Source organism: Chiloscyllium plagiosum, chromosome 2 (assembly GCF_004010195.1).
Source record: "Chiloscyllium plagiosum isolate BGI_BamShark_2017 chromosome 2, ASM401019v2, whole genome shotgun sequence".
Classification (NCBI taxonomy): Eukaryota; Metazoa; Chordata; class Chondrichthyes; order Orectolobiformes; family Hemiscylliidae; genus Chiloscyllium; species Chiloscyllium plagiosum.
Window position 1 is genome coordinate 57,370,358 of NC_057711.1, and position 22,376 is coordinate 57,392,733.

The 22,376-nt window shown below is 40.4% G+C and overlaps 1 protein-coding gene across 1 annotated transcript in view; it reads left to right on the forward strand.

Annotated features, from left to right (window-relative positions):
* LOC122560054 (keratinocyte-associated protein 2-like) overlaps window positions 1–22,376 on the forward strand; it is a 201,047-nt gene that overhangs the window by 64,081 nt on the left and 114,590 nt on the right. Inside the window, exons 3-4 of the mRNA XM_043710253.1 lie at window positions 4,428–4,491; window positions 12,159–12,225. Coding sequence (XP_043566188.1) covers window positions 4,428–4,491; window positions 12,159–12,225 — 131 coding nt within the window. The remainder of the gene's footprint in view (window positions 1–4,427; window positions 4,492–12,158; window positions 12,226–22,376) is intronic.

The following is a 22,376-nucleotide window of genomic DNA, read 5'->3' on the forward strand; positions in this document are numbered from 1 at the left end:
TCTTGGAGGTTGGTTCATTGCTCAATTTGTGGCATGGAACAATGGTCAGAAGACAGGGGATGGCGTCAAGAGATAATTAAAGAGCTAAATAGCTGCCATAACTGGCTTGCTGTTGTCTTTGCAAATAGAGGATCAGGAAAAGCAGCCAGCTAGCAAAGGTTTGGGCAATCATCTCTTTACCCTCTCTTTGAAAATGTAAATGTATCATCGAGGTGTCAGAACAAGTGGACACTTCCAAATGTGCAATTTTCCAGGTCCACACCTGAGTTTGGCCCCATTGGTGATTGACAATGTATTTCCAAAAATTTGGTTGGTGATCTGCATTTTCTTTCTCACAGGACAAGCATGATCCATTGGAGTTTTGTTCCCATCTTATTTATGGCAGCTCATTGTAATTGCACACTCACATGTCAATCAACAGCCTTCAATGTTCAATGTTAACCAGCTTCTGCTGAAAAGTTTTTTCTGACCTTCACTTAAATTGTGCCATTACACAAGTCTCTGTCTAAGGATTTCTTTCAAAACAAATGCTGAATTGGCATTTTGTTGGCAGCTTCCTCACTTCAACTAAGAACTGATTGAGAGATGTATCTTATTTTTTCCTATGGAATATGAAAAGTTCACTAACAATTGGAGGCTTTGGACTGACATTTTCTTTCATTAATATCACTAATCCACAGAATGCTTTGTCTTGGTCCAATTGTGCTTAGTATACATTTTTCTAGATGACCACTCCTGACGCCTTGTGATATTCCCATTTCAAGCAATGTATGGCACGGGGTAGGAGTATTTGAGATAGTTTGCTGCCAACAATCCTCCTTGGTCTTTGCTTTGTCATGGGCCAAGCTAATGATCAGTCATTGATAAAGCACCAACATGAAATATCTACAGGAAACAATCTCCTGGATTTGACTCATTCCCACCAGACATTGCCCTCCTGTTTTTAAATACAGTTGGTTCTGAAATGACACGATAGCTCTGTTGTCTTGCAATCTTGCATTACAAGAATATCGCATAATATGCACCTCACTTAAAATAATGGAATCAGAATCATGTTACAGCCAATATAGGTAAGAAAAATTCATGTTCTACAAATAATGGTCTAACTTCTTCAATTGCATTAAAGCCAATTCACATTGAAGAAACATATATTATAGCAGAAACCGGCTGTATGTACCCTTTCTACCATTCCACAGCAGCTCAAGCTTTTCTTTCTTGCAAAGGTTATTTTGCCATTTCTTTATCATGCTTCACCAACACTGACTGTCCAGAACAATAAATTACTTTCCAGATTGACAAACATCCAGGTCCCATGTCCCAAATTGGGTAGTGAACCTATCTCGAGGAGAATTAATGGCCCTCGCTTTGAAGATAGTGTTGTATCACTGGTGAATCTAGGGATTTCAGAACTCAGAAATGTTCCAGTTGTCAAGTGAAATGAAATTTTGGCCCTAACTTTTATAACATGGTAAATTGTCATCAATGCCATGACTCATATTAGCAGAAAATCTTCCAATTTAATAGAGAGTAGTCATCAGTCTAAATATCTATTAATCATAAAATGCAATAAGCTGTCAGTGATGACTTGATTAAAATATTTATTTTTGTAGCAATTATACATAATTAGATAACTTCTGGACTAAAAAGAAAGTGTATGACTTGGCACAGACTAAAGTCAAATCCAAATATTAAATGTGTTTATTGCTAAGTTAGTAAGTTAATAAGTTTGCAAATGACACCAAAATTGGAGGTGTAGTGGACAGTGAAGAAGGTTACCTCAGATTACAACAGGATCTTGATCAAATGGGTCAATGTGCTGAGGAATGGCAGATGGAGTTTCATTTAGATAAATGCGAGGTGCTACATTTTGGGAAAGCAAATCTTGGCAGGATTTATACACTTAATGATATGGTCTCAGGGAGTGTTGCTGAACAAAGAGACCTTGGAGTGCAGGTTCATAGTTCCTTGAAAGTAGAGTTGCAGGTAGATAGGATAGTGAAGAAGGCATTTGGTATGCTTTCCTTTATTGGTCAGAGTATTGAGTACAGGAGTTGGGGGGTTATGTTGCGGCTGTGCAGGACATTGGTTAGGCCACTTTTGGAATATTGTGTGCAATTCTGGTCTCCTTCCTATCGGAAGGATGTTGTGAAATTTGAAAGGATTCAGAAAAAATTGATAAGATGTTACCAGGGTTGGAGGATTTGAGCTATAGGGAGAGGTTGAATAGGCTTGGGTTGTTTTCCCTGGAGGGTTGGAGACGCATGGATAGGGTAAATAGACAAGGTCATTTCCCTGGAGTGGGGTAAGTCCAGAACTGGAGGGCATAGGTTTATGGTGTGAGGGGAAAGATATAAAAGAGACCTAAAGGACAACTTTTTCATGCAGAGGGTGGTGCGTGTGTGGTATGGGCTGCCAGAGGAAGTACTGGAGGCTGGTACAATTGAACCATTTAAAAGGCACTTGGAAGGGTATATAAATAAGGTAAAAACAATGACTGCAGATGCTGGAAACCAGATTCTGGATCAGTGGTGCTGGAAGAGCACAGCAATTCAGGCAGCATCCGAGGACAGGCAAAACCTCGGATGCTGCCTGAATTGCTGGGTATATAAATAGGAAAGGTTTGGAGGGCTATGGGCTGGGTGCTGGCAGGTGGGACTAGATTGGATTGGGATATCTGGTTGGCATGGACGGGTTGGACCAAAGGGTCTGGTTCCGTGCTGTACTCTATGACTCTATAAGTGGTTAGCGTTGTCATAGCGATAAGCCCTGGACTACAGGCTCAGGATTGGCTCCAACAAAAACAGGTACTAATATAGAACGCAATGTCCCTGCAGTGACATAAAGATAATTTGGTTAAATATCTTTTTAATTTTATCACTTCATCAAATTATTCAAGTTTGGTAAACTTAACTAGATGAAACAAAAGGCAATTGGAAAGGTTGTGGTAACATTGTGGATTTTTTGCATGTAGCGCAACAATTAACATAATTACTGCCATTTTCTATGTGAGATTAAATGTATCAGTAATGTTTTAGCACTCAATGGCCAAAGCAGCAATTAAGTCAATTATTAAGGAGTGAACCCAATTAAGTAACTATTTTCCACATGAAATATCACTGTATTTCATTTATGCTACAAGTGAACCATAGTAAATCGTCTGCAACCAAGTTCAGAGAAGCTCACTTAAACAGCTAATGGACTATTAGAAAATTATCAATAATATTTATGGTTTTATCTGGTGACACTTTTCCTTGATTCTTTATTTTCATATTGCTTTATTCTTCATTTTGCAATTTTGACTTGTTTCGATCTCGTCCATCTCTTTTCTACTTCTAGATTGCTTAATTTAATCTTTCTTCTCAGTGTTTAAAAGGTTCCAAGAGTTTGCTTACTTCTAACCCCTTCCTTTCATTCACCATGTTGAAGTTACAGGATTGAGATTTTCAAAAAATGCTTTCATTAATTGAAAATGCCAACAAAAGGATGTCTTCCTCCTTTACAGTCTAATACGTGCAATTCTCTTAGGTAATGTAATGGCTTTTATTTTCCTACAAGACATATAAATGTAGTATGATTGATAGAAGGTGATTCACCTGTGAGAAAGTGAGGACTGCAGATGCTGGAGATCAGAGCTTAAAAATGTGTTGCTGGAAAAGCGCAACAGGTCAGTCAGCATCAAAGGAGAAGGAGAATTGACGTTTCGGGCATAAGCCCTTATTCACTTGTCTCAAGCAACTAATTTGTCACTTATGAACTAAAACCGATTCAAAGTTAGTGAAATGTCTAAAACAGTCATATACTGGTGTCATGGAAGTAGAGGAAATGCAGATTCACCCAAAAGATACTTCCCAAAAACAAATCCCAGGTTAGGAAGAAATTGGTCCTGCCTGGTTTCCTAATGCCTCATCTAAATGGATGCCAGTTCCTGGATTTTCAGGTTTAGGTTATTGAACTTATCTCCTTGGTCCAGCTTGGTGTGCGTTCACATTTTAAAGTGCAGAAGTTGGTCTGTTATTAACATAGATAGAAGCATGAGAGGTTTATACAGTATCTGCAACACACGCAACATTTTCTCCCATCCTGTTCTTCCACCCACCCAAAAATCAACCTGAATGATGAATTTCTGCCTCACCTTGTGCTGTCAGTTGATGGCAAAATCAATGGCTATGTCTGTGGCCTCTCCAAAAATTTATAATGAAGAGAAAATTGAAAGATTAACTTCAGAAAAACTCTGTCTGTACACAATTTAAAATTTGAAATGCGTCAGAGCAAAAACAAATGTATTTTTCCAGTACCAGGTTATTGATGTGTCAGATCATTGCTCCGGTTTAGTTCCCTTGTATGATTTGTCACAGAGATGAGGTAGATGCACAAGATCTTCATTTTTACACTTGTTTGCTTTCTTCCTTGACTTGCTTTTCACTCAGGCGGTCAATAATCTTGAGAATATGATGTTTGGAATGGGATTTGAAGCAAGCTTTTTCCCTGAAGGTGAGAATCAGAAACACACAAATATTCATTTGTGTAAATATATTTTCTGAATAATAGAAGTCATCATCTCAAGGCACTATACTTATCTATTATAAAGAAGTTTGCATAAAAAAGTGTGATATATTAATTGGAGTACAGGTTGAGTAAGAGGAAAGGAGGTGTTGGGACTGAGCTTTTACAAAATGAGAAGAAGAAGGTTCAGCCTGTCAGTGTGAGTGGGAGGAGGAACTGCAAGCCAGCTTTGTTAATATGGAGGAAGACAGTCAGGAGAATACTGACCTGTAAATGTGGGAACAGAGAAAGAATGAAATCTTGTCTGTAAGGGTGATGGGGCAAAGTGAAAATGAGAATACAAAAACAGAAAATGTTTAAAATAAACACTGGATCAGCCAGCTACAATGGGAAGAAAATATATTTTATAGAATGTAAACCAAAATAGAGAATGGAGGGGGAAAAAAAAAGAGTAATTACAATTATAAAAAGGAAAAAGGGTTGAATGATTTGCAACCTGTTTAAATGATAACATTCAATCATATTAAAGATTCTATTAATAAACGAGTGAAAGGCTTATAAAGAAAAAAAAGTGTCTAAATAGCTGAAACTCGGAGCCAAGAACTGGGGGATATTGAAGACAAGTAAAAAATACAAAACATTTAGTGCTGAGTCAAAAAGGAGTACTCAGCGCTGGAAGATGTATTAAATATTGCCATCCTGTGTAGTGAAAAACAGGTCAACAGCAAAAACATAAATTTTCTTGATCAAATTGAAATCTCAGGAAAAACTAACACTTAAAATATCAAGCTGCTTTCCTTTCCCCCACAGTCCCAAAATGTGACGGGTTCAAGGGGTGCATAAATAAAATGGGGGATATGGGCAGGTTCTAGACATCAATGTTAGAACAAAGGGCTCCATAATACCTGTGAGAGTTGGAGGGGGAAGGAAGAAACATTGAAGTCTCATCACTATGTGTGCATGAGAGGAAGGAATCTGAGGGATCAGGCTGTCTGTATGGAAAGCCTATGTGGCAGCAATGAGAGTTTGCCCCACTAAGTTTTTATATGTGGAATCATAACTATCTATTGATATCACTGCTAACTCTGTTAGACAGAATCAAATTGCAGATAACCATGGGTGTCGTTCCATCCACATGAGAGACGTCCTTCTCCGAGATTGTCTTAATTTTATTTCCTTTTACAGTCAACACATATGTTTTCTTATGGCAGAGATTCCAGGCCTGTACATTTGTGGGCGGCACGGTGGCACACTGATTAGCACTGCTCCCTCACAGTGCCAGAGACCCGGGTTCAATTCCTGCACATTCTCCCCGTGTCTGCGTGGGTTTTCTCCATGTGCTCTGGTTTCCTCCCACAGTCCAAAGATGTGCAGGTCAGGTGAATTGGCCATGCTAAATTGCCCGTAGTGTTAGGTAAGGGGTAAATGTAGGGGTATGGGTGGGTTGCGCTTCGGCGGGGCGGTGTGGATTTGTTGGGCCGAAGGGCCTGTTTCCACACTGTAAGTAATCTGATTTAATCTACATTTAAGATTGATGCATGACATCATGAAATGTTATGGCCTAGTACAAAAGCTACCTGCCTCACCTTCAGTCACTCTCTGTGTGTCATGGAATTAGTGCACTGTCTTCAGTCAGTCTGCATATCATTGACAGTTACACTAGGAAGCACAGAAGCCACACCATTGGTGGAATCTGTGTATTGTTGAGTTGAGATTTATGGAGGCTGGTCAATCACATTTTAAAGTGACTATTCTCATACAATCTTTTGTTCTTCATCTCATCACTTATGGAAGTGTGGCTTTTTGCAATCCTTCTCATGGAGCCATGTAGCTGGAGGAGTGGTGGTGCTTGCCATTGCTGGGATCTTTTGTCATTCACACCATTGGCACCATGTTTAAAACCCGGCTGCACACCATTTCAGGTTGTAAGCCAGAAATTGCCCCTCACACAGTGGTGTTGGATTATGGCACATACAGAAAAGCTTACCCCTCACCCAATGGACCTGAAGGTGTTGGTGGATGGGTTGTGGAGAGGCAGGCTGTCCTTTTTTTCCATTTCACTTCCACACCACCAGACATAGCCACCCTGGACCCAGTTAGCAGTATGGGTCAGAGCTGTGTCCTGGGGGAAGCGGAATGCCCAGCAGTGCAGTAAAAAGATCATTGATCAATTAAGTTCTGCCCAGGGTGAGTGCCACCATTTTCTCTCTGCTACTTCATTTGTAGGGCCACCATTCACTCCAGTGCTGCCAGTGCACCTCCAAGGTTCATGGACCACAAATCTCAGTTTTACACATATCATATCCTTTCAAGGGTTCGTACCATCCTCATTCTCACATACTACTTATCCTTCCTGTCCTCCATGCTTGCTACTCACTCACTGGAGACACCTCAACACTTCTCCTGCTCCTGATTCACCATAAAATGCTGATCCAACCTCTTCCATCAATGTCTCATTGCAGGAAATGGCCCATAAACTGGACGAGAGAGCCAAGACTGTGTTGAGACAGAAGCTTTTTTCAAATTTACTCTTGGGATACAGGTGTTGCTTGCTCGGCCAGAATTTAATGCTCCTCCCTAGTTGTCCTTGAGGAAGTGTTGGCAAACTGCATCCTTGTCCTGGATTAGTGGTGCTGGAAGAGGACAGCAGTTCAGGCAGCATCTGAGGAGCAGTAAAATTGACGTTTCGGGCTTTTTACCTAAACTGCATCCTTGAACTGCTGCTGTCCATGTGCTGTAGATAGACCCACTATGCCAATTGTGCTGTGCTGCACTGCTCTCCCACTACTACCAGTACTAACGTGTTCTTAATCCACACATGCTTTTTATCTCTGTAGGCCAAACTAAATCTCTCTTCTCCCATGGAGGTCCTAATGGCATCTAGCAAAACTTTGCAAGGTATAGACCAAACCAGAGACTCTCTGCTCCACCTCCACCTCTGAGAAGGAGGCCACTCAATCCTCATGCACTGGCTCAGAGACTTTCACTGATTCTTTCTAGATTAGATTCCGGAGCACAATCTGGTGAGCAGAGCACTGACATATATTTGCAACTGGTCAAGGAAGAAATGCTACAAGTCTTTAGCACTTAGAGGACTGTCAGAGAACAGGCACCTGATCAACCCCAAGCAGGAGATGTCCTTTGGTCTGGCGTATTAAAGAACTTTACCAAAATGCACAGATAAGCACAGGAGCAGCAGGAAGATTTGTAAGAGTCATTTGAGAAGCTGTACCTAAGGATGAAGGAGTCCACTATGCTATTCGTACCATGTTGACTCGAGCATATGTTTAGCTGGCTCCCTCCGTGGACAGGCTGGAGACCACCTTGGAAATTCAATTCAGTATAGTCCGTGTCCACTGAGCATGCACAGGAACCTGTGGTCATCACTGTCACTGTAATGTGCTAGACATCAGTGGTTCAGTGAGAGGAGAATGAGGGTCCTCAACCTCACTCTTGGTGTCCCTTCCTCTTAGGGAGAAACAGAGATGTCAGCATGTACCCTTAGAATGGAGGAGCCACAGAAGACCCCTAAAAGCTTCCTCTCTAGACACTCCAGAGGGACCTGGTATCACCCGCCTTGTGATCCCAAAGGCTACAAATGTTCTAACCACTGAGGGTGAGCCTACATTTGGGCAGAACATTTACAGCTGGCCCAAAGGCACTGGAGGATGTTTGTCCAACTCTTTCAGGCTAACAGCTAAGTACAGAACTGGCTGACTCCAATACAGCTATGGAAATTAGCACTGCACCTGGATATAGTGGGAGACAGAGGAAGACAAAAATATACCAAGGGCAAATAGGTGTGATAGGTGATATACTATAGACAAACCTTTCATTTTTGTAGATATATATATATTCTTTTGCACTGTGTTAAAATGTGTGCCACGTATGATTTTCATTGACAAACCTGGCTAAGTCACACCCATTCAGGAGTTCAGCAGTCTCTGAGATCCCAAGAAAGGAGTTGCAATAGCCAATCATTGCTCATCTCTCATGAGCAACAGATTCTTGGACTGCAGATTGCCTCAGATTCAGGGATTCATGAACTGTGATCTTCATGACTCCAGCCATGCCATTCTCTATGTGAGATCTGAGCTTAGATAAAAGCAAATTCATTGAAGAAACTCCTTAGCCTTCACATCCTTCACAACCTAGCCTCATGTTGTACCCAGGATGGCATGGTTGCTTTCCAAGGAGGGCATTGTCAGGCCTCCATAACAAGCTCTGAGGTTGGTGACATTATTCAATTATACTTTGAGCAACCAAAGTTGTAAAGCTACATTGTGAAGTAGAGTTTTGTCAGTAAGCCATGATTAAACCAACCTCCATCCCTACTTCCCAAACATAAGTCCTTTTCATATCACAAGCCATGTCCTTGCACACTTGCATGTCAGTATGAGAATGTGGCAGCTGTGGTGTGTGGTCTTCCAATGCTGGTTATGCGATGTGTTTGGGAAGTGGGAACTTTACACTTGACTTTGAAATGCCTGGAGGATGTCAGTTGCTTCACTGACTTGACAAGAAAGTGAGCAAATGCACACAACGTGATGCTCCTGTTTGCTTGAGGTCAAGATTTGGAAAGTGCATTTTTGGACAGTGAACGTCCTGCTGATGGAGTGCATATTGAAGCCACATAGGTGGCAATATTGAATCAGTACAAGCGGCATTTCAGAAATTGTCACTATCAGGACCAAGAATTTTACTCAGCACCCACAAAAAAATCTTTAACTTACTTCACCCATTTTAGATGCAGGGATAGTCATTTTATACAGTTATTGTACAATTGATTTATGAGCTAAAAGAGCAAAGTTCCAGCACCATGACCTTGTGAGTCTGTTGCAGACTCTGCCTGTTTTATCAGAATGTTTCCAAACTTCACATTTCTTTTGAAATTGCTGTCCTTAGTGGTCCTATGACCTTTTAACCTTCTTCATTTCTGTTGAACCCCTTTGTGTTACATGCCCATTTTACCACCAGAGAAAATGACTGGAGGTGCCCTTTATCTTGATGGTCCTACATCCTGCCCATGTAGAGGCCAGCATCATTGTGATCTGTAAGTACCTGCTCATTTCCACTCTCCAACCAACACTCTCCCCACAGTCTGAGAGCTCCCTGTCTCCTCTTGTTCTTACATGGTCCCATCCTTCTACCCAGAAATACCTTCATCACTGTCACTATTCCCTCATCAACCCAGAGCAATTAAGCCTCACTCCCAGACTTGAGTTGCCTGCTTTCCCTATGACTCCTTATTTAAATGGCAAGTCTTTGAAAGGGTAAATTAGAGAAAATCAGTGGGAAGTTTTCAAAAATAATTTAACATAAATCAGAACAAGTTGTAGGTGTCTAATTACATGCAATTGTGATAAATCATTTTGTAACAGTCATTTATCAACTAGTCTGAGTTCAGAGCTGTAGTTACAACTATAACCAAGGCTGAAGTACCACAACCAAAGCTAAAGACTACAAGCTTGTACTGAAGCGCAGTGAGTACTTTAGTTCACTTTGTAACTTAAAAAGAAGCACATACAAGAACTTGCTACTAATCTGACGTAAAATGCGTATGCTTAAAAATGTGCCAAAAGCACAGCTCCAATCTAAGAAAATGCACCTTGATAAAAGTACAAATAAAATTGTAGAAAAACATATCTTTTAATAAAGAGACCTTACCTACGTCCAAGTATTAGTTGATTCTGCCATTTTTATTTTTTAAAATATTGTGAAAATAAAAAAGATTTAAGAAGAATAAAATTATCCAGGACCTTTGAAGATGATTGCAAAGATCTTGACAAATATTTGTCAGATTTCAGAAGATAACTTAAAAGTTCCAGTCAATTTCAGCATACATAAACATGAGTTCATGTCACACTGACCACACTGTCACACATGTCACATTGAAGCTTTTCAGCCACGTTCTCCACTTTCCCCACACTGACCACAGCCAGGCGAATCCAGTTCAAAAGTAAACATCGAATGAAGGCACTGAATGTGATCACTAGACCTAATTGGCTAAAAGGCTTATGGAGCTGGTCTTTCCTTCTACACCCATCACATTCTTCAGGAATGCAATTCTGGACAAACCCAAAAGAAAGCTCTATGCCAAGATATGTTAGACCATTTCCATTAGGTCACAAAGGCATAGAGAGAAAATAAAACAAATGATGAGTATGTGGATTCCGTTTTTGATCTGGCATTAATAGGGCATTGATCAACTACTCAAGTGGTGTCAAAAAAATGTCAATTCCACCCAATTCAGCAATCAAGAAAATCTACCCTTCCACACAAGATTCCTTTTGAGCTGTTCTGCAAGATCATCGCTGACATTTTCCATGTCCAAGGATTTAATTATATTCTGGTGTCTGACTATTTCACCAAGTTCCTTTTTAGAGGATAAATCAATGATTCCACTCATGCAACAGTTATTGACAGACTGAATGCTTCATTCGGGATGGTTGCTGTACTCCGTCAAATTGTGCTTGGCAATAGTCCACAGTACATTAATGCAACCTTTCAAAACATGGGAAGGAAATGGGGTGCCAATATATTATCTCTTTTCATCACTGCCCTCAATTGAATGGTCTTGCAGAATGCACAGTTCATACCATAAAATCTGTGATTATTAAATGCAAAGTGACTTTCATAAGTATGTTAAATCTATGTGTTAGTCTTTCTTGGCAACAGAGCCTGCAGCTCTCATGTTTGATGGATAAGTTCACACAGTTCTCTCCTCCCATGGTCTCGCTACTCAAATTAAATGTGCATGGCTATTTTTGGAAAGTTGGGAGAAAGTGGTGCAAGGACATTATCAGTGAGCTTGCAGTTATCCTAACATGAATCAGTAGAGCGCAACAGTTAAAGATTTTCACAACAGCACATGGCTCCTGGAAAGATAACACAACACTAGGCTGCTGTGTCCAGCCTAGATGATGTGATATTATATTGCATCAAGTCCTGCAAAGAACATACCTGAACTGCAAATCATCAACCATTCATTACAGAGGATGACAACTGGGATTCTAAAGATATCATATCAGCCAACTACAGAGTTTATCAATATTTATGATAAAGGTTTCTATCAATTCCACCCCTCCCTCCTCTTCTTTGGATCTACTGGGAATACAGTTTAATGATTTGCAATTCACTGTTAACATGGAAGCCTTATCATTGAGTGTTGACAATATTTTCAACTATGAGGGCCGCAAAGCAGAGCCTGACTTGGTCTTTAGTTTGATTGATGGTCTTACTCTCAGCCATGTGAATCAAGTTAATTTTATGACTCTCATTGAATTGGATAAATCTGGTGAGCACTGGGCAAGTCTTTGGTTGACACTTCTCTTGTTAGCTTGGTGGGATTGGAATGTCACCTAGTGCAATTGTACAAATGATTTGAATTTTAAATAGCAAAGTATTTCCAGGATATTGCTGTAATGTATTGTCAATCTGAATATTATAATGCTGCAGCTGAATTACATATGGTACTGAATCTCAGACAACTCATTTTGAAATTATTATCTAATAACAAACATGGGAATGTGCTGATTGTCTCACCCCAAGCCTAAAAGAATTTTGAAAATTGTATCCCAGTAAAATGTTGGGCTTTGACTGATAGCAATGTGTTGTTCAAGTAGACAGTTAATTTTTTTTTCATTTTTCCCCAGTTTTGTCATGCTTTGGCCTTGCACTTTATACATCTTACCAGGTGCATCCTGTGTCATGTAGTTCATGGTAGGTAATTGTTCTTTACTACCTATCTGTTGATTTCTGAAAGCAGTTATTCATGTATTCATTCTGTATGAAATCTACACAGCATGAATATAATGTTGTACTACAGAAATAAGGTTCAGTTGTTTGAAATGGAATTCCAATATATGTTTCCATTCAAATGCGCAAATGGATCAAGAAAGACTGATAACTTTAAAATAAAAATAAAAAGCTGTGGATGCTGAAAATCCGAAACAAAAACAGAAAGTGCTGGAGAAACACAGCAGGTGTGGCAGCATCTGTAGAGAGAATAACTGAGTTAATGTTTCAAGTCCAGTAATAACTTTCACATAATTCTAAATGCTGATTTCAAACGGCTGTACAAAGAAATTGGTATGAATAAGGTGTCAGTATGACAAACTTGGTTTGATACTGACCTATTGATACAACAAAAACTTGCATTTGTGTTGTGGTGAAAGGTTTGTGACTTATCTATATTCATATTTGTTTTAAAAGTTGGATTTAAAAATAGTTGTATGTCAATCAATTTTTGTGAAGGGGTTTAATAAATAACTAGGTCAGTCTTTCCAGAATTTTGATTTTAAACTTGTACATGTCAGAAAGTGGGACTGTAGGGCCACATGGAGTATTATTGAAACTTTGTTGATGTAGTAGATTACAACTGGAGTGAGAAAACAATTAAAAAACTTGCTTTTGCATTTAGAATAATCAAAATTGATTTTAACTTAGAAAAACCCAGATATTAGAAAGTTTTTGGGTAGTTCAAAGGAGACCTGTGGTTAGATGCCAGTATGGTCTGTACAAGAAAAAGGAGGTTATGCAGAGTAGTGAGGAAATAAGCTGTCTCAGAGGAGTAGGATTGTGAAACTTGCAGATCCAGACTGTTTGGAAACCTAAGATTATTAAAAGACTGAGAAAGTTGAAGCTCTTAGTTATTTGAAAATTCCAGGAAATAATTCTTCACACTTTATAGGACAGGAACTGGTATTCTAGTTTACTAGGCCAGTGACATTATTATTATTAAGCTACTGCCTCCTCAGTAGTAATGACAATTGCAACAGGGCAACCTGCTTTTGAGCAGGATATCACTGATAGCAACTTCCAGATTTCTGCTTTCATTTTCACATAAAAATACCAGTGAATAATAACAGTTTCATCATGTCTATAATCGCAAATTTTGATTTTCAGAACAGATATCCAAAAACATGATCAAAGAGATTGTTTTAAAGGAGATACTGTAAACAAAATGGAGAGCTAGGTAAATTTGGGAGAGAACCTAAGAATTCTGGGCCAACATGGCTGAAGCCACAATCACTTATGGTGGAAAAATGGAGATTGGAAGTACAAAATAGCCCAGATTCATAGTTCTGAGAGGATAGCAGAGGTGAAGATACCAAATCTCTGGAAGAACAAGGCACTGGAAATTCATTATAGATCATTAAGAATTGAAGTGATTCATGAACAGAACTTCTGTGAGTTAGAATATGACCAGCAGAGTTTTGGATGAACTCAACTTTACAGAGGGTTTTGGGTAGGAGGCTGGCAAGGATAGCATGAAGAGAGTTGACTCTGGAATTAACAGAAACATGAATGACGGTCTGGCCAACCACATTTGCAAATGATGTTATGATTGGACTGCTGAACTATATTCCTATATCAGGCAGTAGGTCCCTTTAATATGTACATTGAGTTTTATAATATACCTATTAGTTCTGCAGCACTTTTGGCAGCACTGAAGGATGTTTTCTGTCTACTGTATAACAAAATTCCAGCTTTAGTGTGAGAATTATATAAAGTGTCTTTACTGGTGAGAGAGCTATATTAAATTCCAGGACATGTAGGAATAATATTGCAATATCGATAAAGGTTAACTATCAGTTATATTTCTCAGACTTAGATTTTCACGCTAGTTTATAATTATCCATACTTTTGACATATTAGATTAAAAACAGTCCACAGTTAAAACAAAAGCAGCAGTGTCAGGTATTAGTGGGGAATTTTCACTTAATTGCAGCTTTGGTTCATGAGAGAATCTGCAGACTGAAAATAAACAATGACATTTAATCTGGGACTGAGGACTGGAATAGACATGTACAAATATACATTGATGTTATTTCCTTCTGTAACTCAGTCATCATGTTACATACTTATCAGCTCATCAAAATCTTTATAAATTTAATAATAAATATTAATTGACAGGTATCAATGATGAAAAAGGAGAGAATTTCTAGCAGGTTGATGCAATTATACTAGAATATTGTAGTAAACTGCTATAGATTGACAAGAGTTATTCTGAAAATCTTCAATAACTTAAAGTTGTTTTCATATTGATGGTAAAGTGGCAGTGTAATTGCAGACCAATTTTCATGTAATGAGTTTGAACTATTTTGTCTGGGCTGGTAGTGTCATACTGAGAGCTGTGGCACTACAAAGATGTACCCAATGACTCAGGACAAGGTCTCCACTAAAACGTAGAAAGTTTTCAATCAAAAGTGCATTTTAAAGTAATCATACACCCAAATGTTTGCGGAATCAGTTGGGCTCTGCACCTTGACCCATGCCCTGAATTGATAAGCCCTGCCCCACATCAGTGTCCACCACTTTTGTGGGGTGGGATGTAGTTTGCACATTCACAGTTCACGGAAGCAGCAGTATGTTGAGAAATGAAGTTGCTTTCGCTCAGAAGAATCTTTGTTCCTGAGGTTAGTGAAAAACATCTTGTAAGATTTACAAGATTTGTGGGCGGCACGGTGGCACAGTGGTTAGCACTGCTGCCTCACAGCGCCTGAGACCCGGGTTCAATTCCCGCCTCAGGCAACTGACTGTGTGGAGTTTGCACATTCTCCCCGTGTCTGCGTGGGTTTCCTTCGGGTGCTCCGGTTTCCTCCCACAGTCCAAAGATGTGCAGGTCAGGTGAATTGGCCATGCTAAATTGCCCGTAGTGTTAGGTAAGGGGTAAATGTAGGGGTATGGGTGGGTTGCGCTTCGGCGGGTCGGTGTGGACTAGTTGGGCCGAAGGGCCTGTTTCCACACTGTAATGTAATGTAATCTAATCTAATCTAAAAAAGATTTACAAATTTGAGGAAAAGGTCTCAACATAGCAGCCTTGTTTGAAGCGGTCAATTTTTTAAAAAGGTCAAATATCCTGATGAGATTTTTAAAATAGGCATTAACGTCTGCAAAGGTTTCATAAAACCTGTGGAACAGTCAGGCTGTTGTGATTTAAATCCCCTGCATTTTAAATTAAAACACAATTGTCTGTCACCGTTGAAAAAAACGACTCCTGCAACTTCAATAGCTGTTTGTGGATATAAGGTTGCGGCATTAGTACTACTGACTGTCTTTATAATCAATGACTATCATAAAAGGGAGTCTGTAAATTCATAGTTTGTTTACAAGTCTCAAGAGGTAACAAACAGAGTAGTTACTTCTGATTTTTCTCAATTAGATTACCTACAGTGTAGAAACAGGCCCTTTGGCCCAACAAGTCCACACCAACCCTCCGAAGAGCAACCCACCCAGATCCATTCCCCTACACCTAACACCACAGGCAATTTAGCACAGCCAATTCACCTAACCTGCACATTGTTGGTCTGTGGGAGGAAACCAGAGCACCCGGAAGAAATACATGCAGACACAGGGCGAATGTGCAAACTCCACACAGACAGTTGCCTGAGGCAGGAATTGAACCCGGGTCTCTGGCGCTGTGAGGCAGCAGTGCTAACCACTGAGCCACCATGCCACTCACATGTGAACAGGAATACAATTGTTTGTTCTTGTAAAGAGATTAAGCTTGTGAAAAGAGATTTTTTTAAATTATGAAGTTTGTAATAGGTACTACAAATTTTATTTCATTTTATCTCAGTTGGCTCTGAAGTGGATGCTGGGTGAGATGAGATGGGACAATGAGAGACAGTAGAGATGATTTGAAGGGGGAATGGGTTAGCGTGAATTGGCAGAGTTGGCAAAGGGGCTATAAAGGTGGGTCGAGAGAGGAAGAAATTGGCATGGATGGTGAGCAATAAGGTGGGGGGGGGAGAGTGTCAGCTGATATGAAAGGGCAACTGATGTGCAAGTGTGTGGGGGATTGGGGGTGTGAGGGGTGAGAACCAGAGAGACTTTAACTAATTATATTATAACAGGAGCACTGAGACAAGACATTTAACACAGCCTGCTTAAATACTTAGCAGCATCTGCACTGCTTCAGTGTGAGGTGGGCCTGAGTCCAGCAAGTACCCACCTTCTAGAATAAAATCCTGCTGTTTGAGAAAATTTCTCTTGGCTCGGGTTTGGAGAGTCTAGAAATTTTCCAACTCTGTGCACTTGTCCTGCGAGTTAACTTTCAGCCCTTAGGGTTATTTCCAGAACAGAAGGAGTCATTTGGCCCATCAAGTCTATGCTGGTTCATTGTGGGACATTAGTTCCATTCCTGCTCTATTCCCACAGCCCTCATCGTCTTTTACCCAAACCCAAAAGGGAAGGTAATGGCATAGTGGTGTTGTCACTAGTAATTCAGAGAACCAGGGGTAATGTTCTAGGGAGACAAATTCAAATCCCGAGGCAGCAGGATGTGCAATTTGAGTTCAATAAAAATCTAGAATGAGAACTCAAACGGTGACTGTGAAACCATTATCAATTATTGTAAAAACCCATCTAGGGAAAGAAATTGCTGACTTGTGAATCCAGACCCACAGAAAAGAGGTTGAGTCTTAGTTGCCCTCCAAAATGGCTAAGCAAGTGACTCATTGAAACTGCTAAAATGACTGACTGAAACTGGACAGACCAACTGGCATCCACTGAGACACTAGAAACAACAGGCCTCTGTTGATCCTACAAAGTCTTCCTTACCGGAGCTGGAGGGCTACTGTCAAAATTGGGAGAGCTGTCTCACAGTCTGTTCAAGCAATACCTTGACATATCCATACAATTGGAATCATGCTGTAAATGTTCCAACCAGTGAATCAACCCTGGTTCAATGAAGAGAGCAGGACGGTATGCCAAAAGCAACAGCAGGCATACCTAAAAATGAAGTGTCAACTTGATGAAGCTACAAAACAGGACTACTTTGTGCCAAACAGCATAAGCAGCAAATGATAAACAGAGCTAATCAATTCCACAATCAACAGATTGATTTAAACTCTGTAGTTCTGACACATCCTGTCGTTGAACAATTAAGCAGCTCACTGGAGGAAGAGGTTCTACAAATAACCCTACCCTCAATGTTGGAAGCGCTCAGCATGTCAGTGCAAAAGATAAGGCTGAAACCTTCACAATAATGTGAAGTGCCGAGTAAATGAGCCAGAGGTTCCCAGCATCACACTCTTCAGCCAATGTGATTTGATGTCAAAAAATGGTTGGAGACACTGGATACTGCAAATACTGTCCATGTTCAAATGCAGCAAGATCTGGAATAGACATATTAATACTGTGCTACAAGAGTTTGGCAATGTTGCAGCGAGTATCTCAATTACTGACTTCCTAAAGCCAATCCACCAACTGCAAGACACAAATTAGGAATGCGATGGAATACTCCCGCTTGTCTGGATGAATACAGCTCCAACAACACTCAGGAAGCTTGGCATCAACCAGAACAAAACATAACATCCACTCCTTCCATCACCAGCAGTGTGTACTGTCCAAAAAATGCACTGCAGAAATTCATCAAACCTCCTTAGACAGTACCTTCCAATCACTACCATGTAGATAGACAAGGGAAGCAGATACATGGAAATTCCAGCACTTGCAAGCTTTCCTCCAAACCACTCTTCATTCTGACTTGGAAACATTGGACTAGCTAATCTTCTGGAGACAGATTTGAATCTCTCCATGGTAGATGGTGACATTTGAATTCAGTAAAGTCTAGAACATAAAGGGGACCATGTAACCACTTCAGTTGGTATAAAAACTCATCTGATTCACTAATGTCCTTTAGAGAGGGAAATCTGCATCGCTATCTGGTCTGGCCTACATGTGACTCCAGACCCACATCAATGTGGTTGACTTTTAATTGTTCCTTGTGCAATTAATACTCGTCCAGTCAGCGATATCCAGGTTCTGTGAATGAATTAAAACAAAACAACGATCTAGTCCTGCAGGCAAATGCATGGAAGATGAACATAATATAGATAAACGAGAGGTTTCCTACTTTGAAGCCAAAACAGGAAGGCAGATTAGTATTTGAAAGAGAGACCAGAATTGCAAGAGGGGACTGTGCAATGAGACCTGGGTGTCCCTGTACACCAGTCACTGAAGGTAAGCATGCTGGTAAAGAAGGCAAGTTGTATGTTGGCCTCCATAGTGAGAGGATTTGAGTACAGGAGCAGGGATGTCTTGCTGCAATTAAACAGGGCTTTGGTGAGAGCACACCTGGATGATTGTGTGCAGTTTTGGTCTCCTTATCTGAGGAAATATGTTCTTGTTGTAGGGAGAGTGCAGCAAAGGTTTATCAGACTAATTTCAGAACTGATATATGAAGAGAAGTTAAATTGGGGGCAGAGGTTTAAGGTAAAATGGGGGAAAATTTAAAAGGAGATGTGAGACGTAAGTTTGTTATGCAGAGGGTGGTGGATAACTGGAACACGCTGCTGGGGGTGGGGGGGTTGGAGCTGATAGAAGCAGATAAGATAGCAATGTTTAGGAAGCATTTGGACACTTATATGAATAGGCGTGGAATAGAGAAATATAGGTCATGTGCAGGCAAATGGCATTAGTTTAACATGACATCAGTTTTGGCATGGTGGGCAAAGAGCTGTGCCCGTGTTGTACTGCTATATGTTTTATATTCTATATTTGCGAGAGTTATGAAGAATGAGGGGAATCTCATAGAAACATAAAATTCGAACAGAACTAGACAAGGTAGATGTTCAAGAAGGTGGGTGATGGTGGGTGAGTCCAGAACCAGGGATCACTGTTTAAGGATATGGCGTAAACCATTTAAGACTGAGATGAGGAGAAATTTCTTCACCTAGAAAGTGCTGAGCCAAAAGAGAAATTGCAGGAAAAACTCAGCAGGTCTGGCAGCATCTGGGAAGAGAAAAGAGAGTTAACATTTTGGGTCCAGTGAATCTTCTTCAGAATAGTTCAGGTGAATTTTTCTTCAACAATTGACAATGGATTCATGGTCATCATTATACCATTACTGCCAGGATCTTTATTGAACTCAAATTCCACCATGGCAGGCTTCGAACTGCAGTCCCCAGAGCATTACCCGGGGGCTCTGGATTAACAGTTAGGTGATAATACCACAAGGCCATTACCTCCCCATGATGTGAGAATCAAGGTTGTTATTGAACAAATTTGTCAAAACAATTGGATGACACCATGAATGTATAATTCAGCCAGCAGTTTATGGTGAGGAAGAAATACCTGAATTTCAGTTCACCATGAATTACAAGCTGATTTGTGCCATTGGTTATCTTCTTGAAAAACCATCTTCCTCTTACTCGTCCTATGAGATTCGTGAAGTTACTGCATTTGTACAATAATTTTCCATTAGAAGTGCAACAGAAATTAATTTATCATGTGAGGACACTTCTAATGATGTGATTACTCATTACTGGCAAGAAACTTCTCTGGTCCAGAAGGTGAATATGAATTATGGAACCACATTCCTTCAGCTAGTGAATTGTTGGAGAGTTCGAAGTACCTATTTTACATTATATTTTTTATTTTCCTTGCAGCCTCTTGTCATTTTTTCTTTATCTTTAATCTTTTTTTTCTTTTCCGCTCTTTATTACTCTGTCTTTACCAGCATTGATATTCCACCATCCACTCAAACTTATTCCCTTGTCAGTATTTCACTTGTTTATTTACCAATTTTTACAGCTCATTGGTTAAGGAGCTAGATGGTTGGTTCCACTATTCAGTTAGTTTCCAAATTGTCCAATGACCTCACCACAACATTTTTAATTTGCACATTCAGCAACTTGCAGGGCAACTTGACAGATGAAGAAAAAATTTAATGAAGAAGGCACACTGTGTAGTGGACAGCGAAGAAGGTTACCTCAGGGTTCAATGGGATCTCTTGATCAGTTAGGCCATTGGGCTGAGGAGTGGCAGATGGAGTTTCATTTAGATAAATGTGAGGTGCTGCATTTTGGAAAATCAAACCATAATAGGACTTATACACTTAATTGTAAGGTCCTAGGTAGTGTTGATGAACAAAGAGACCTTGGAGTACAGGTTCATAGCTCCTTGAAAGAAAAGTCGCAGGTAAATAGGATAGTGAAGAAGGCATTTGGTATGCTTTCCTTTATTGGTCAGGGTATTGAGTACAGGAGTTGGGAGGTCATATTGCAGCTATACAGGGCGTTGATTAGACCACTTTTGGAGTATTGCATGCAATCTGGTCTCCCACCAATTGGAAGGATGTTGTGAAACGTGAAAGGGTTCAGAAACGATTTACAAGGATGTTGCCAGAGTTGGAGGATTTGAGCTATAGGGAGAGGCTGAATAGATTGGGGCTGTTTTCCCTGGAGCATCAGAGACTGAGGGGTGACCTTATAGAGATTTATAATGTTATAAAGGGCATGGATCGGATAAATAGACAAGCTCTTTGCCCTGGGATGGGGGAGTCCAGAACTAGAGGGCATAGGTTTGGGGTGAGAGGGGAAAAAGGGACCTAAGGGGCAATCTTTTCACGCAGAGCGTGGAGCGTGTATGGAATGAGTTGCCAGAGGAATTGATGAAGGCTGGTACAATTGCAACATTTAAAAGGCATCTGGATGGGTATATGAATAGGAAGAGTTTAGAAGGATATGGATCAAGTGCTAGCAAAAGGGACTAGATTAGGTTGGGCTATTTGGTCGGCATGAATGAATTGGAATGAAGGATCTGTTTCCATGCTGTACATCTCTATGAGTCGAGACTGTGAGATACCCTAGTCCAACACATTTCAACCCCTTGAGTAAAATCGTATCAGAGTCTGGGCATCATGGCAGAATCGGCCAAGATGTTCAACAAGATCCATCTCAACATTGAGATCATATTTTATACACTATTCAGTCATACAACAGGACAAGATTCTCAGTAGGCAGCCACAGGTTACCAATTGATGCTCATATTTCCTTGTTAAATGCCTTTTTAACTTACTGTGATCTTACCAAATCTTCAGAATAAGTTGGCATGAGGAAAACTTGACATGGAAACTAGAGTGGGTTCAACCCACTGCCCCTCCAAAACACCTCCTTGCTTGACACCGAGCATCAATATCTTGGGCATGATCCACTGGCATTGGCCACATCCTCCTCACACTATACAGAATTGGAATCCAACATATGCCAGCATCTATGAACCCTTATGGCACATCTTTGATCCAGTTGCAGGATGTTTTTGCCAGGCTCATTTTGCTACTGCCTTGCTATGTCATTTCTAAAAGACACAAAGCCAGGAATTTTGTTTTTATTTACTCGTGGGATCTGAGCATTACCAGTAAAGCAGCCTTTATTGTGCATCCTTAATTGACCTTGCACTGAAAGGCTTGCTGGACCATTTCAGAGGCTGGTTAAGAGTCAGCCACATTGCTTTGGATCTGGAACCACATCTAGATCAGATCAGGTGAGGTTGGCAGATTTCCAAGCCTAAAATACATTGGTGAACTGACAGTGAGAGTGACAGTGCTTGTCCAGGTACTCAATTGGCACTTAAAAATGAGGCCAGGAAGTGAGTGGGCATTCCAGAGATGCTAGTCAATTCCAGGATCTCCGATCAGTGCTGAGTTGCTGCAGGAATGGCACGTGGTAAGATGGAGTGGTAAGTAGAAGTGATACTCACTATAATGGCTAAAATGCCAATTATTGCAATGGCTTTGGGAAGGTACAGCAAGAAAACTCATTTGGTCCTGCAGTGAGAATCGCTCCCTCAAACCTGACAAAAATCTTAACCAAAAAAATCATTCAATTCAGTCCATTGTCTTTTCCTAAAGCAGTTATATAGTAGCTAAATTGACATTTCATGAATTTATAAAATATATATTTGGCTCAAGATGTCGACCCCCCTCCCCCACTCCAACCTCTCACCCTCACAACGCGCAGCCCTCCAATCCCTCTGCTCCAATCCTGACCTCACCATCAAGCCAGCGGACAAAGGGGGCGCAGTGGTAGTCTGGCGCACTGACCTCTACATCGCTGAAGCCAAACACCAACTCGAGGACACCT